The 15357-nt window shown below is 37.9% G+C and overlaps 1 protein-coding gene across 1 annotated transcript; it reads right to left on the bottom strand.

Moving 5' to 3' along the window:
- Nucleotides 1–8: 8 nt before the first annotated feature.
- Nucleotides 9–14526, bottom strand: LOC141576821 (guanylate-binding protein 6-like; the record flags this gene model as incomplete). Its single annotated transcript, XM_074360192.1, has 4 exons — nt 14379–14526; nt 6266–6469; nt 5341–5468; nt 9–47 (listed from the first exon to the last, which is right to left on the bottom strand). Coding segments are annotated over exons 2-4 (357 nt in total), but the record flags the coding sequence as incomplete, so codon positions are not given.
- Between the last annotated feature and the right edge of the window lie 831 nt (nt 14527–15357).

Genomic DNA, 15357 nt, shown 5'->3' with positions numbered 1-15357 from the left:
AGAAGCACAGCCAGAGCAAAGATCCACGAATCCTTCTTAGACTCATCCTAGAAAGCACATTAGAACAAGAGAATTATAAGTATACCCATAAATTAGAAATTCTTCCATACACTTATTCAATCATGGTTTCATTTATTATTTCAGCTAACATACTCACCATGCAAAGAAATTGCTTGAAGACAGATGTAAATGAGGATATCAACTTTGATAATTACAGAGACATTTCTTGTGTTTGCAAATTTTTCATATATAAAAGGATTCTAATGTTCACAGTGCTTTCTTTTTCCTCGATTTGATAAAGTAAAATAACTTATACAGAAAAACTAATACAATACCTGTTGTGCAATTAAGTATGCAGTGATGAGTGCGGGCACTTATTCATTCTACATATATTTATTAATCAGAGTCCATATAAAATATACCATAGTTGGTATAACTGGGCATTTAAATTGTATCCAATCAATAAATAATTGCAGGAAGCTACTAAATATCCCCCACTGTTCTTAGATTTCAAAAAAGCAGTGCTAAAAATGAAACTTATTCCTTTCAATATGACTATTTCAAAACAGTGGGCAAACATCCATAACAGTAAGTGCAACAAAGATAGCAGTATCTGTAAAAGGCTTACTCTCAGTAATGTATATAAGCAATAGAACCTATAGCTTTAACACTAAACTAAAATTTAGAAGTCTATCAAGGAAGAACAGAGCTATGAAAGTTGGAGAAAAAATATATGGTCTGAAACCTTCCTCAAAGTCTTGATCTGAATATTAAAGAACTGGTAAATGTGGAACTGAAGAAAGGAAGGAGATCCCATAGACAGAAACACCCAGAGAAACAAAATTAGAGATGGGAGAATACAGGGGTCTTGTAGTTAAAATAGAGTCATTTGAGTTGACTGGAGCTGATGGCAATTGGAGAAGTTAAGGGGAGCTTTCATGCAGCCTAATCAAGGGCCTTAAAGCCCAGGCTAATTTGTATAAATAATAGCATTGTCTAAATAATGGCATAAACCAGAAATTGTTTTTATTATAAATGGCATGTAAAGTTGCTCCCAGTGCAAATGCAAAAACTGATTTATGCTGAGAAGTTTCTAAATGGGAGTTTGGGGGGATAATAGTCTATTCATTACTTTATTTCCCCAAAATCCAATTTTTAAAAATAATTAGGGTAAGAAGAAGTAGCACTTACGGCAAACAATTATTTCAACACAAGATTATATTATTGTTTGATATATGGCTTTAAAAATAAGCACAGGAGAAGCAAGATGGTGGAGTAGAAGGATGCTTGCAGCTCACCCTCTCCCACAAATACACCAAAACTCACATCTACAGACCCACTCAGCCAACCAGATCACCTGCCGAACTCCGACAGAACATTGTCCTCTTTGAAAGATAGAGACACCAAAAATCTGGTAGGAAAAAAGGAGAAAAAGCAAGAAGAAAAAGCAAAACTGTGTGGGATTGATCCCGCTGGGAGGGAGCAGCAAAGGAGTACTGGCACTTGTTTGCTGGGTCTCACCTCTTCAAAGGAGGGGCCAGTGGGATGGAGGGGGAACCTTGAAGGCTCAGATCTGCCCTGAGCACCCCTTGATCAACAGAAATGAGTTAAATGGGCACAAAGGTTCCCCACGACACCCAGCCCGAGATGTGAGTTGGCAGCTGGGGACAGAGCAGGTGGCCCGAACTGGGCGGAGGACTGGGGTGGCTGCACTGAGGCTTACCAGGGGACTGCAGGGTTCTGTGTACCATGGCTGGGAGGGATACGGAGCAAAACAACCTCAGTCCCCCATAAATTGTGGAAAAATCAAAGCAACAAGTCTGGTGTGCCCTGGGGGGAGGGGTGCTATAGCCGTTGTCTCCTCAGACCTGTGCTGCCATTACTGGCACTTGTCATGAGAAGAGAGGCGGGGCACAGCCAAGTTTCCATATTCTCCTGGTCACAGTGCCTGGGCCAGGGTGGGGCCGAGCCCTGAATCTGCACCTGGGGGATCTGCAACCTCCTAGGCAGGACTGAGACTTGTTTACAGCTGGAGGCAGATAGGATCTTTCTGCCCTGTTCCGTCAGAGAACTCAAGCCACCAAGGCAAACAAGGAGGTGAGATTTGGCATGGAGCAGAGGTGGGGCAGTTCCATGACCTTCCCCGAGCCCACCTTCGGAACACCAACCCGAGGCGAAGTGGGCAGCTGCACAGCAGCAGAGCGACTGTTGCCGGGAAAGAGTGGGTGGCAACCCACTTTCCTGGCAGAAATGCAGCACCTGGCCACGGTGCTGGGAGAAGGCGCTATCCACCCACCTGCCTCCTCTGAGTGCAGCATCTGACTGCAGCATCAGGAGGGGGAGTGACCCTGCTTACCCACTGGATAAGAGCTCAGCACATGACCCAGTGTTGGGAGGGGGTGCAATCTGCTAGCCAACAGCCACTGGGAGCAGCACAGAAGAGGGTGCCAACAGAGGGCCTCTGGAAACAGCAAGCTGACTTCATGAAATAGGACAAACATGTAAAGACCTCTCAATAAAATCACTAAGAACACAGCATCTCCATGAGAACTAGATAACTGATACTCCTTAAGCCACAGTGCCAGAGAGATATGAACAATATGAAGAAGGAGAGGAACCACTCCCAATTAAAAGAACAAGAGAAATCCCCTGAAAGCATGATCAAGGAAGTAGACATTGATGGCCTACTAGATCAAGATTTCAAAAAATGAGTGATCAAGGTACTGAGCGAACTAAAAGAAATAGTGTTTAGAGATATAAAATATGTCAAAAATGAAATAGAAGCTATAAAGAAGAACCAAGTAGAATTAGTAAACTCATTTGCTGAGATGAGAGCTAACCTAAAGGCTGTACAAAGCAGGCTAGATAATGCAGAGGAATGAATAATTGACCTAGAAGACAGGACAACATAAAGCACCCAATCAGAACAGCTGAGAGAAAAACAAATAAAAAACAATGAAAACAATATAAGGGACCTAAGGGATAATACAAAGTGTGCCAATCTATGCATAATAGGGGTTCTAGAAGGGGAAGAAAGAACAAAAGGGATTGAAAAGGTATTTGAAGAAATCAACTGAAAACTTCACAAGCCTAAAGGAATCAGATATCCAAGTACAGGTGGCTCAGAGGGTCCCAAACAGGAAGAATCCAAACAGACCCACACCAAGACATATCCTAATCATGATGGCCAGAGTCAAGGATAAAGAAGTGATCCTAAAGGCAGCAAGAGTAAAACAAAGAGTGAGTTACAAGGAAACACCTCATAAGGCTCTAAGCTGATTTCTGTACACAAACACTACAGGCCAGAAGGGAGTGTCAAGATATATTCAAAGTCCTGAATGAAAAAATAGATGCAGCCTAGGATACTTTATCCAGCAAGGCTCTCATTTAGGATAGAAGGAGACATAAATAATTTCACAGACAAGCAGAAACTAAAAGAGTTTAGCAACTGTATACCCATGCTTAAAGAAATATTGAAAGGTCTACTCTAAATAAAAAAGAAGCAGGATGCTACAAAAATGAGAAACTCATAACTGGAAAGGAGATAACTTCCATGAATTACAAAAAGAATAAACACAAAATTGTAAAAGAAGACATATAAATCATTAAGAGTGGGAGAGGGAAGCTTGGAAAGCCATTGTTGAAAACAGTATGGAGATTCCTCAAAAGACTAGGAATAGACCTAATATATGACCCAGGAATCCCTCTCCTGGGCATAAATCCAGAAGGAACTCTACTTCAAAATGACAACTGCACACCAATGCTCATAGCAGCACTATTTACAATAGCCAAGACATGGGAACAGCTTAAATGTCCATCAACAATTGACTGAGTAAAGAAGTCGTGGTATATTTATATGATGGATTACTATTCAGCATAAAAACGGACAACATAACACCATTTGCAGCAACATGGATGTTCCTGGAGAATGTCATTCTAAGTGAAGTAAGCCAGAAAAAGGAAGAAAAATACCATATGAGATCACTCATATGAGGAATCTAAAAACAAAACAAAACATAGATACAAAACAGAAATAGACTCACAGACATAGAATACAAACTTGTGGTTGCCAAGGGGGCAGGGATTAGGAAGAGACAGAATGGGATTTTAAAATGCAGAATACATAAACATGATTATACTGTATAACACAGGGAAATATAAACAAGATCTTGTGGTAACTCATAGCGAAAAAATTGTGACAATGAATATATATATGTTCATAAATAATTGTAAAATTGTGCTCTACACTAGAATTTGACACAACATTGTTAAATGAGTATTACTCGATAAAAAATGTTAAAAAATAAACACAGACTTTCTAATTTCCGTTGAGAAAAAAGAGAGAGCTATATAAATGTAGGTACTATTTCCAAATAAGTCTCAAAGGTGGAAAAGGAGGGATAATTATTTTCATCCATTAGTATAACCTTAAAACACCAAAAATCCATCTTAAAATGTTTCTTTTAGGACAAAAACTTACTTTTATAGAACTTGCACATTCAGAGGTGCCTCACAGATTTCCAGAACACTCTGTGAGTAGTTGATGAACTTCATCATAGAAAATGTAAACCCATCTCTTAAATCCAACCCTTAAATACACTCTTCACCTGGTAGCTAAGGAAGTGAATCAGAAATCTTTCCTCACTCACAAATTGATGTTTCTCCTCTTTCTTACTTATGCTTAACTGTAAGTTCTCAAAACGAATCAGGTGCTACCTGGATGATCTTTCAAGACTGAAGGACTTATTCTCCAGCTGTTGGGAGTGCTGGTGGAAAACAGTCTTCAGGTGTCAGCACTCTTAATTAGAAAGGCTTCTGGAGCAGCCTTTCCCTTCAAAAATGTATCAGCGCCCCTGTCCAAACTCTGGATAACTCAATAAAGCCATTCCAGCCACAGAACTCCCATGGAATTCCCAGTAACTAGGGATTGCAATGTAATTTCTTCCTCTCTCCAGCCTGCTTCTCTCCCAAATACATGGTATTAAATCTGACGGCAGATAATGTGTTCTTGTCAATTGAACTAGAGACTCTTTTAGGGCAGGACCTTTACTTTGGTCACTGATATCTACAGTGCTAAGCCCAAAGGCCTGGAACTCAGCTGTTCAATAATGATTTACTAAATGTAATCAAGTCATCCACACAGTGCCAAGAATAAAAGATTTTATCTAATACACCATGATATCTTACCTAGAATTGACATTCAAACAAACCATAGTTTGCCTCATTTACTGTCATTGATTTCTAGATTTTACAGATTAAAGTAGTAAAATTTCTATGATCATGGAGAGATAAGGAGAAAATTCAGAATAAAAAGGATTTAACTGTGAATTTCTGCCTTACCGTTCCCACATCCCCGAGGCCCTCAGTGTCCAAAAGAATCAGCGTATGATTTGGCTTGTGTGGATGAGGTACACACCACATCCAGATGCCCTTAGTTTCAGACTGCACTGTAGACCCTAGAGGAAAGCCTGTGAGGAGAGGGAAGAAAGCAGCATTCAGTGAGAGCAGACAGTCTAAGCAACCAGGGGGGCTACAGACTCAGTTCTTTGGAATGTCAGTACCCCAGCATATGAGATGGTGCTTTCTCCATTTCCTCAAGAATATCCTACTTTGTGTGTCATCTGTTTCAAGGAGGAAGGAATATTAATTGTGATAAGGATACCACACAAGGGCTCAACATGGAGGCAAAGGGGAATCCATGAATCAGACAAAATGGAGGTCACTGATAATCATAACAAGTGTATCTTGAAAGAATGGTGAGATTCAAAGCCAGAGAGAAATGGACTGAAGACAGACATGGGAAGAGAAAAAAGTGGAAAAAATAAATCAAGATTATATTTTTTGTCGGACAAAATTATTTTTCATAAGTGAGGAGAGGTGTTAGCCACAGTAGGATATGACATACAGGAAATATTTTTAAGATTATAGAAATTTGAACATCTTTATATGTTGATGAGAGTATTCCATAAAAAAGCAAAAATTGTTTCAAGAGAGAGTAGACACCATTGCAAGAGTCAAGTGATTAAGCATGTAAAATAAGGTAGGATTGTGTGACTTGTTAGGAGAAATTTTGCTTTACAGGAATAAAACAGAATATGGTAACAAATTAGAGTAAGATAGTGATTTAGCAGTGAGAAATAGGAGTGGAAAGTTGATTTGTTAAGAGAAGTTTGGTTCTCCCTACACATGATCAGGAACAAAAATGAAGAAGCTGAGGTATTAGCTAGAATCAAGCAACTGGCCCTTGACCAGGTACAATACTCACCATGATTCTGACCTGCAAGACGGTTCATCAAGTAGGATTTTCCCGTATGATATGGTCCTACAATGGCCACCACGACCACTGGCTGAGAAATCTCACCAAGAATCTGTAGAGCTTTTTGGTTCACTGACAGCACTTCATTGACACTTTCCAGCAGACAAACGGGGTCCATCAATTTGGGTCCGGATGCCATGGCAACCTAAAAACCTAGAAGAGCTTCCTAGTGGAAATCAGATTATAAAGTAATTCTCTAACTCAGACTTATACAAAGCATCCATCAATTTAGAATAGGGTAAGTAAGACTTCTGTGTTTTCCATGAGACAAAATGTAACCTAGAATTAGCATACCGCAGAGGTTTTCCCCCATCATTCCCTCAAGTCTCTCATGATGTTGGTAGTGAAATAATATATTATCACTCTCCGAAGTGTTACTTCAAAATAGTAATATAATTAAAGTTATTGTTATGATGCACTGAAGTCCTACAATATACAAAGCCTTTTGATAATAACTTTCATATCCAGCTAAACTGATATTCACAAGAGGCTGAAAGTTACAAAATAATATAACTACTTTGGAAATGAGGTAAATGGTTCTCACAAAGGCTGAGTGAATGTCATTGAGCAAGGATTAAAAATCTACATACTTGAGCAAAATGACAGACTAGCGAGCTCTAAGCTCTTGTTTCCCCAAGGAGACATCAAAAACAACCAAAATACTGGCTAGAATAAACTTACAGTAGTTCCATAAAACAGTCAAAGGTCCAAAGCAACTAACCAAATACCAAATCAAGAAGAGCCTCATTGAAAATGGTAGGAAATTCTGTGGTGTTTTTGTTGCCCTTGGTCCCCATTGTGATAAAGTCTTTGAGAAACTGGCAACTCATTTTCCAATTCTCTCCCCTGATTCAGAGAGAGGGAATTTTATAATGTTCTAACCTGTCAGGGCTGCCTCTTCAGGTCTCTGTTTCACATCAAATGAATCTCAAGGAAGGGTGGCAGAGGGGTAGGTGGTGGTATAACTTGGATATCAGGTGGAAAGAAGCAGCAGGCATTTCTCAAGAATAATGTGGAGAGACAGCTCCACAGATGCCTAGAGCAAGAGGTTACCAGTGAATATATAAAATAGACTATATAAGGCATCAATCGAGTTTCCAATTCCTTTCTTCAAACTAAACGAGCAGAGAAGACTGCATTTACATTGATCTGACATCTCATGGGCTGCCTGAAAGACTGTTATCTTTTCCCCTAATTGGATCTTAGGCAGGGAGAAGCAGTGGGCATTGCTTGGGAAAGCAGCAGGGAGAATGGCCTGCAGACACCAATGACAAGACATTATGGGTATGTGATATTGAGATTTATAATAAGAAATACATATGTGATTGTTGTCCTTATTCCTGGTATATAGCTCTTAAAACCCTATGTGATGAGAGAGATTAAATTATCTTTTCTTATAATTTTTGGTCTTTTGTCCTCAATTCCTAAAATATCTCCAGACTGATATAGATGAAAGGAGAGTCTTTTGTTATTCATAACAAGTGTCTTTCAACCACATCTGAGTTTATGTTAATGAGGTGATTTTGTAAAGCCCCTAGATCACTACAGAATGGAGTTGGTTGCTAGAGGAATCAATGTTATTAGAAAGCTGGAATATTTAGCCTGATACTTCAACCACTGGGGAGCAGAGAAGAGCTGAAAGTTGAGTTAATCACCAATGACCAATAGTTTACTCAACCATATCTAAGAAATTCTCCATGAAAAAAAAAAAACTAACTGAAGGGGTTCAGAGAGCTTCTGGCTTGATGAACATGTGGAGGTGGTTAGAAGGTGGCACATCCAAAGGGGTCATGGAAGCTCCACACCATTTTCTTGATATCTTTCCCTATGCATCTATTCTATTTTGCTGTTTATAGGTTGTATCCTTTTTTAATATAAACCATTAATCTAGTAAGCAAACTATCTTTCCTGAGTTCTTAAACCATCCTAGCAAATTATTGAACCTGAGGAAGAGATGGTGGGAAACTCCAGTGTATAGCCAGTAAGTCAGGAGTACAGGTGACAACTGGGATTTGTAATTGGCATCTGAACTGAGGGGAAGTCTTGTGGGACTAAGCCTTTAACCAGTAGGGAATGAGCTAACTCTTGTCAATTAGTGTCAGAATTGCTTATTGTGAAAAAAATGTTCACATATGTGGTGACCAGAAGTAAGTATAGAGAATAGAGAGTTGAGAGGAGAAATTGAATTTTTCTTTTTCTTTTCAGTGTGGAGACACACAATTGACAATCAAAAGTTCCAAGGAGACACACTTTGGGAAATTAATATACTTAAAGGGGCACATATATGGGAAAACTGAAAAAGTAACACACAGGCCGAGGGAAGATGCATGCTCAAAAAAGCCTAAAAATACTACAGCTTCTCCTAAGCTTCATCTCAAGCCTCAAAATCAAGGGCCAGCTTAGGGAAAGACTTCCTTGTCACAAAGCCAGTATGCAAAGAATGGGAAAGGTGACTGCTTTCATAAATGCTCAATTTTCAGGGGGTTGGAGGGCAATAACTCAGTAGTAGAGCATGTGCTTAACATGTCCAAGATCCTCAGTTCAATATCCAGTACCTCCATTTAAAATAAATAAACAGATAATTAAATATTCAATTTTTCAACAACAACAACAAAAGTCACAAGGCATACAAAATAAATGAAAATATGTCCCTTCCGAAGGAAGAAAATAAAGTGGCAAAAAACAAAAAACAACCCTGAAGAAACATATACATTAAATGTTTTAGTCAAAGACTTTCGAACAACTTTTTAAAAACATGATTAAAAAGCTAAAGGAAAACTCAGAAAAATAACTAAAGAAAATCAGGAAAATAATATGTGAACAAAATTAGAAAATCAACAATGAGATAAAAATAATAATAAAAAAAGGAATGAAACTGAAATTCTGAAGCTGGAAAATATAATAAATAAATTTACAAATTTTCTAGAGGATTAGACTAGGGAGTATAGCTCAGGGGAAGAACATTTGAGTGCACATAAAGGGGATTAGACTTGCACAAGCAAAAAGACTCAGAAACTTGAAGACAGGACAATTGAAGTTATCAAGTCTCAGGAGCAGAAGGAAGAAATAACTTTTTAAAAGTGAATATAGCCTAAGAGAATTATGAGATACTGTCAAGTAGACAGATATATGCATTATGAAAGTCCTTAAAGCAGAAGGGAGAAGCAGGGCAGAGAGACTATTTGAGGAAATAATGGCTAAAAATTTCCCAATGTAATGAAATACATGAATCTACAAATGCAAGATATTCAACAGACTCCAGTAGGATAAATCATCAGAGACCAATGCTGAGGCATATTATAACAAAATTGTCAAAAGACAAAGAGAGAATCTTGAAAGCAACAAGCTGTAACTCATCACATCCAATAAGATTGCCAGTCAATTTCTCAACAAAATACTTGGAGGCCAGAAGACAGTGGAATAATATATTTAAATTGCTAAAAACTGAAAGTGAAGTGGTGGGGTGGGGGACCTGCCAATCAAGAATACTGTTTCCAGAGAAGACGGGTCAAGATGAGGGATAATAATTTCTCACAGAAAAGTGACTGAAAACTGGCTGAAGAACTTCTATACAAACAAGATTTTGAGAGATATTTCCACATAATTAGGTAGGGCAGGAGTAAATACTTCAGGTTGGGACCTGTGCACCTGGGGAAACACTAACAGGAAAAGGAAGACTGTGCAAACAGTACCTAACCCTGAGGAGTGAGTGAGTCAAGCCACAGACTGGGCATCCCAGTCCTGGGGTCCTACACGGAGGAGACAAGTCCCCTTGGCTACTTGGAGAAAGACTGAAACAGAAAGGCTGGAGAAGCCTAGACTAGAAAGAGTGAATGGGTGCTGGTTTGCCACCAGACAGATTGGAGACAGGTCTGCTCTAGCAACTAACACCTTATTATACTCTCCAGGAATATATTCTATGCAAATAACAACAAAAAGTGTACTTTTGTGGTTATATCTATAAGAGATAAAAGAGAATGTATTTCAAGCACTGTTAAAAGAGACAAAGAAGGACATTATGTTAAAAGAGTCAAGTTTATCTAGAAGATAAAACGATTCTAAATATGTATACCTGAACATCAGAGTTCCAAAATATATGAAATAAACATTGACAGAATTGAGCAACAGATCACTCAACAATAATAGGACAGTTTAATACCCTACTTGTAATAATAGGTAGAAAAAACAGACAGAAGGTCAAGAACAAAATAGAGGACTTGAACAACACTATTGATTAATTGAACCTAATAGACTTATATAGAACATTCCCATTCAACAACAAGAGAACACATGTTTTCCCAGATGGGCATGGAATATTTCCAAGGATAGACCATATTTTAGGCCACAAAACAAGTCTTAACAAATTTAAAAAGGTTAAAATCATACAAAGTATCTTTTCTGAGCCCAATGAAATGAAACTGGAAATTAATAGATGGAGTAAAACTGCAAAATTTACAATTATGTGAAAACTAAACAAAACAAAATTAGGAGTAAAAATAAATTACCTCAACATAAGGAAGGCTATATGTGGAAAACACACAGCTAACATCATCCTCATAGGTAAAATATTGAAGCCTTTTCCCACCGTCCTGCCTCCCCTTTTTCAGAAGGAGGCTGCACACTTTAGGTCAATGTTCCCACACATTTGCCCCTTCTTCCACTTGCCACTCTTCTTTTGTTTCAGGATGTCCTGAATCTTGAGAGATTTAGGTCAAAATGGTTAGCTGAGAAGGGTCAGGATTTTGCAACTTAATCCCGTAAGTGAAAATAAGACTGAAAATGTAAATATTGTTTTATATTATATTGAGAGAAATATACATATACTTAGAGAGAAAAGCAAATGTAGCAAAATGCCACCAGTGAGTAAATCTAGGTGAAAAGAATATGAGATTTCCTTGTAATTGTTTTCCAAGGCAAAATTTGACTTTAAATATTAAGTATTAAAAGCACAATTATGCCGTGGTTTTTCTGGCATATTTTTGATTGGCATTATATTAAAAGTTCCCTATAATATCTACGCATATTTCATAATCAGGTTAAATAAACATGATGTTATACTCAAATGTCTCAACTATTCATTTCCATATTTATAGGCCAAGTATTCAAGATGCCTCAAATACTATCAAAAAATACTTTTTAAAAATACCAGCTTTATCAGTTACTAATGTGGCCTTAAACAAAAAGCTTCATCTAACTAAACCTGAGTTTTTAAGATTAATTATAGGGGTAATATGAAAAAAATGGTAAGTCCAGTCTGGAGGATGTTTTGATAATAAAATTAGATAACTATAAGCTTATATATGAGCATAGCATGTGGCACAAAATGGGATTTCAGTGCATGTTTACTGAATTAGATGGTGATTTATCCAAAATAATTGCACTAAACAAATTGGGTTACACATTTGAACACAATCTGCAAACTTTAGGTTACTAAAAACAAAGTCTATATATATATTTTTTTTTTATCAGAGCAAAGCAGCAAGGAAATTCAAACACTGCTCCAGCACCATCTCCTTTTGTCTGATTCTTCATTGTGGGAGCAAAGAATACAAAGGTAAAACAGGATCCTCTAACAGCTACATTATAATGACTAGAATTTTCCAGTTCCCTCTTTAAAGGGAAAACTAAAGGAAGATACAGAAAAATGTGAGAGAAACAACTTTATAAAAACCAGGTCTGTGGAATAGAATAGAGAACACAGAAATGAACCCACAAAGATTTGGTCAACTAATCTTAGACAAAGGAGGCAAGAATATACAATGGAATAAAGACAGTCTCTTCAGCAAATGATGTTGGGAAAACTGGACAGCAGCATGTAAATCAATGAAGCTAGAACACTCCCTTACATGATACACAAAAATAAACTCAAAATGGATCAAAGATTTAAACATAAGACAAGATACAATAAACATCTTAGAAGAAAACACAGACAAAATGTTACCTGACATACATCTGAAAAATATTCTCCTAGAACAGTCTACTCAAGCAATAGAAATAAAAGCAAGAATAAACAAATGGGACCTAATGAAACTTACAAGCATCTGCACAGCAAAGGAAACCATAAGTAAAACAAAAAGACAACCAAAGGAATGGGAGAACATTTTTGCAAATATGAAACCAACAAAAGCTCGATCTCCAGAATATATAAGCAGCTCCTACAACATAATAAGAAACAAACAAACAACCCAATCGAAAAATGGGCAGAAGAGCTAAACAAGAATTCTCTAAGGAAGACATACAAATGACCAATAGGCACAAGAAAAAATGCTCAATATCACTAATTATCAGAGAAATTCAAATCAAAACTATGATGAGGTATCATCTCACAGCAGCCAGAATGGCCATCATTCAGAAGTCCACAAATGACAAATACTGGAGAGGCTGTGGAGAAAAGGGAAACCTTCTACAATGCTGATGTGAATGCAGTTTGGTGCAGCCACTGTGGAAAACAGTATGGAGATTCCTCAAAAGACTAGGAATAGACTTAATATATGACACAGTGATCCCACTCCTGGGCATATATCTAGAAGGAACCCTACTTCAGGATGACACCTGCACCCCAATATTCATAGCAGCACTATTTACAATAGCCAAGACATGGAAACAGCTTAAATGTCCATTAACAGATGACTGGATAAAGAAGTAGTGGTATATTTATACAATGGAATACTATTCAGCCATAAAAACAAAAACATAATGCCATTTGCAGCAACATGGATGTTCCTGGAGAATGTCATTCTAAGTGAAGTAAGACAGAAAGAGAAAGAAAAATACCATATGAGATCTCTCATATGTGGAATCTAAAAAAATTTTTAAAAGAAAATAAGTACAAAATAGAGACAGACTCATAGACATAGAATACAAACTTGTGGTTGCCTAGGGGGCGGGTCGGGGGAAGGGACAGAATAGGAGTTCAAAATTTGTAGATACTGACAGGCATATGCAGAATAGATAAACAGGATTATACTGTATAACACGAGGAAATATATACAAGATCTTTTGGTAGCTCATAGTGAAAAAATGTGACAATGAATATATGTATGTTCATGTAAAATTGAAAAATTCTGCTCTACACTGGCATTTGACACAACATTGTAAAATGACTATAACTCAATAAAAATGTTTAAAAAAAAAAGGCCTATGATTTCTTAGCTGTGAATTAGCCACATAATTTTTAACATCAAATTTACAAACTACAGCTCTTCAATCCTGTTCCAGGTTGGTTTTCAAAATGGGATCTACAGGAAAAAAAATCACCCGAAGGGATTGTTAAACCTAGGTTGTGTATATATAAAACATGCTACAAATGATTCCAATGTTATTATGAAAAACAAACCCACAAATGCGAGGGCGGGGGTTGAGGAAGAGGGGAAGAGAGAGAATAAGAGGGAGGAAGAGTGAGCCAGAGAGACAGAAAGAGAAAGAGAGTTTTGACGTGATCATAATGTTTAACTAATAAAGATCAGGGGTGAGGGGACTAAATTTATCTCTACACAGAGATTTACAGAGCTCTCACTGTAAGCTTTCTTAAATTGACTAATAGAAATATTAAAAAGAAACTATCTCTATAGATGACAGTTCCCTATAACCTCCTTGCCAGGGACTCTCTTATTCTCTGAATTCTAATGCCAACCCACAGAACTTGACAGAGAAAGACAGGCAGGCTCCCAGGAGGACTCTTTTAAGGAGCAGCACATCCAGGGGTACACAGTGTGCCTGGCTGTCACCTTGCAGCTGCCACTGGTCCATACAGAGAAGCTGAACTTCTCTCGAACTAAAGCCAGCCACAGACCCCTGCATGCCAGACAGCAGGCCACTTGCCCTTCTTCAGGTGTCACTTTGAATCTGAAATCAATCTTGCAAATTACTACATACAGAAGAGATAAGCAACAAAGTCCTACCGAACTATATTCAGCATCTTGTAATAACTTATAAAGAAAAAGAATATATATGAATCACTGTGCTGTACACCAGAAACTAACACAGCATTGTAAATCAACTATATTTCAATAAAAAAAAAAAGAAATCAATTTTGTGCTGCACGTAAAAGACAAGGACATACCTGCTCCGCACACTGGGGGTACAAGAAATGTTCTCAGTGGCTTCTTACACTTTGCTCACTAGCTCCTCCCACCTGTCTGTCTCTTCTTCATCAAAGCTAAAAAAGAGTAAGGTGGTTCATCTCTTCTTGGTCCATCTAGTATGATAGTAATAAAACTGAAGCTGAAAGCAAAAGTAATTCAGGCTGTTTTTCAGTTAGCAGAGTCATGCTAGATCTACTGATTACAGCATGAATATGGGTGTGTGGTTCGTGGTGAGAGGAGATTAGAAAAAGTTATTTAATAGTCACATCTTAACACATGCCACCACTTTCTGTGGGCCGCCCTGAACTGGAAGGCCTTCATAGCCCCACTTCTTGATACATCTCTCCCCCATATAAGGTTGCCAAATGTGACTTAACTTTCCTTGGCAAACAAGAAAAATAGAAAATGCATGGCACAAATGTAAGCAAGGCTGTATACAACAAGTATATTTCAAGCATTTTCCTCTTGGCGAGGATCCCTGGGTATTTTTGTTAGTGAAGGTCTTTTAAGATTTTAAATCTGTTCCTTAGTATATACGTTTAAATGAATATATTTTATCATAAATAGAAAATAAAGATTAAAGATGAAAATGAACAACCTATTGTATTATCTGGAGATGCTCACTATTGGCATTTTGCTCAGCATGCCTGTACTTCCCTAACATATGGATCCTCTCCTAACATAGATATCCTCTTTACACAGGAATTTAGCCAATTGGACCAGTTCCAAAGGGATGCATTTGGTCAGATAAAAAAAGTGACTGGGTGCACACATGTGTTTGTGAGAAAGAAAATGGAGCAGTGTATCAGAGAAAGATGAGAGGTGCAGCACTGATATGGCCAAGGACGCCAGGCTGTGAGGGTACAGGGAGTCCTCCTCCTCTCTCCTTTTCTCTACCTTCCTCACCACTCTCCGTGCCTATGGGAACATCTTCATAAAAGGCCAGATAGTAAATAT

This window comes from Camelus bactrianus, unplaced genomic scaffold (assembly GCF_048773025.1).
Source record: "Camelus bactrianus isolate YW-2024 breed Bactrian camel unplaced genomic scaffold, ASM4877302v1 HiC_scaffold_39, whole genome shotgun sequence".
In the NCBI taxonomy this organism is placed as follows: domain Eukaryota; kingdom Metazoa; phylum Chordata; class Mammalia; order Artiodactyla; family Camelidae; genus Camelus; species Camelus bactrianus.
Note: the sequence above shows the minus strand (reverse complement) of the source record. Positions and strands in the feature narration are given on the sequence as shown.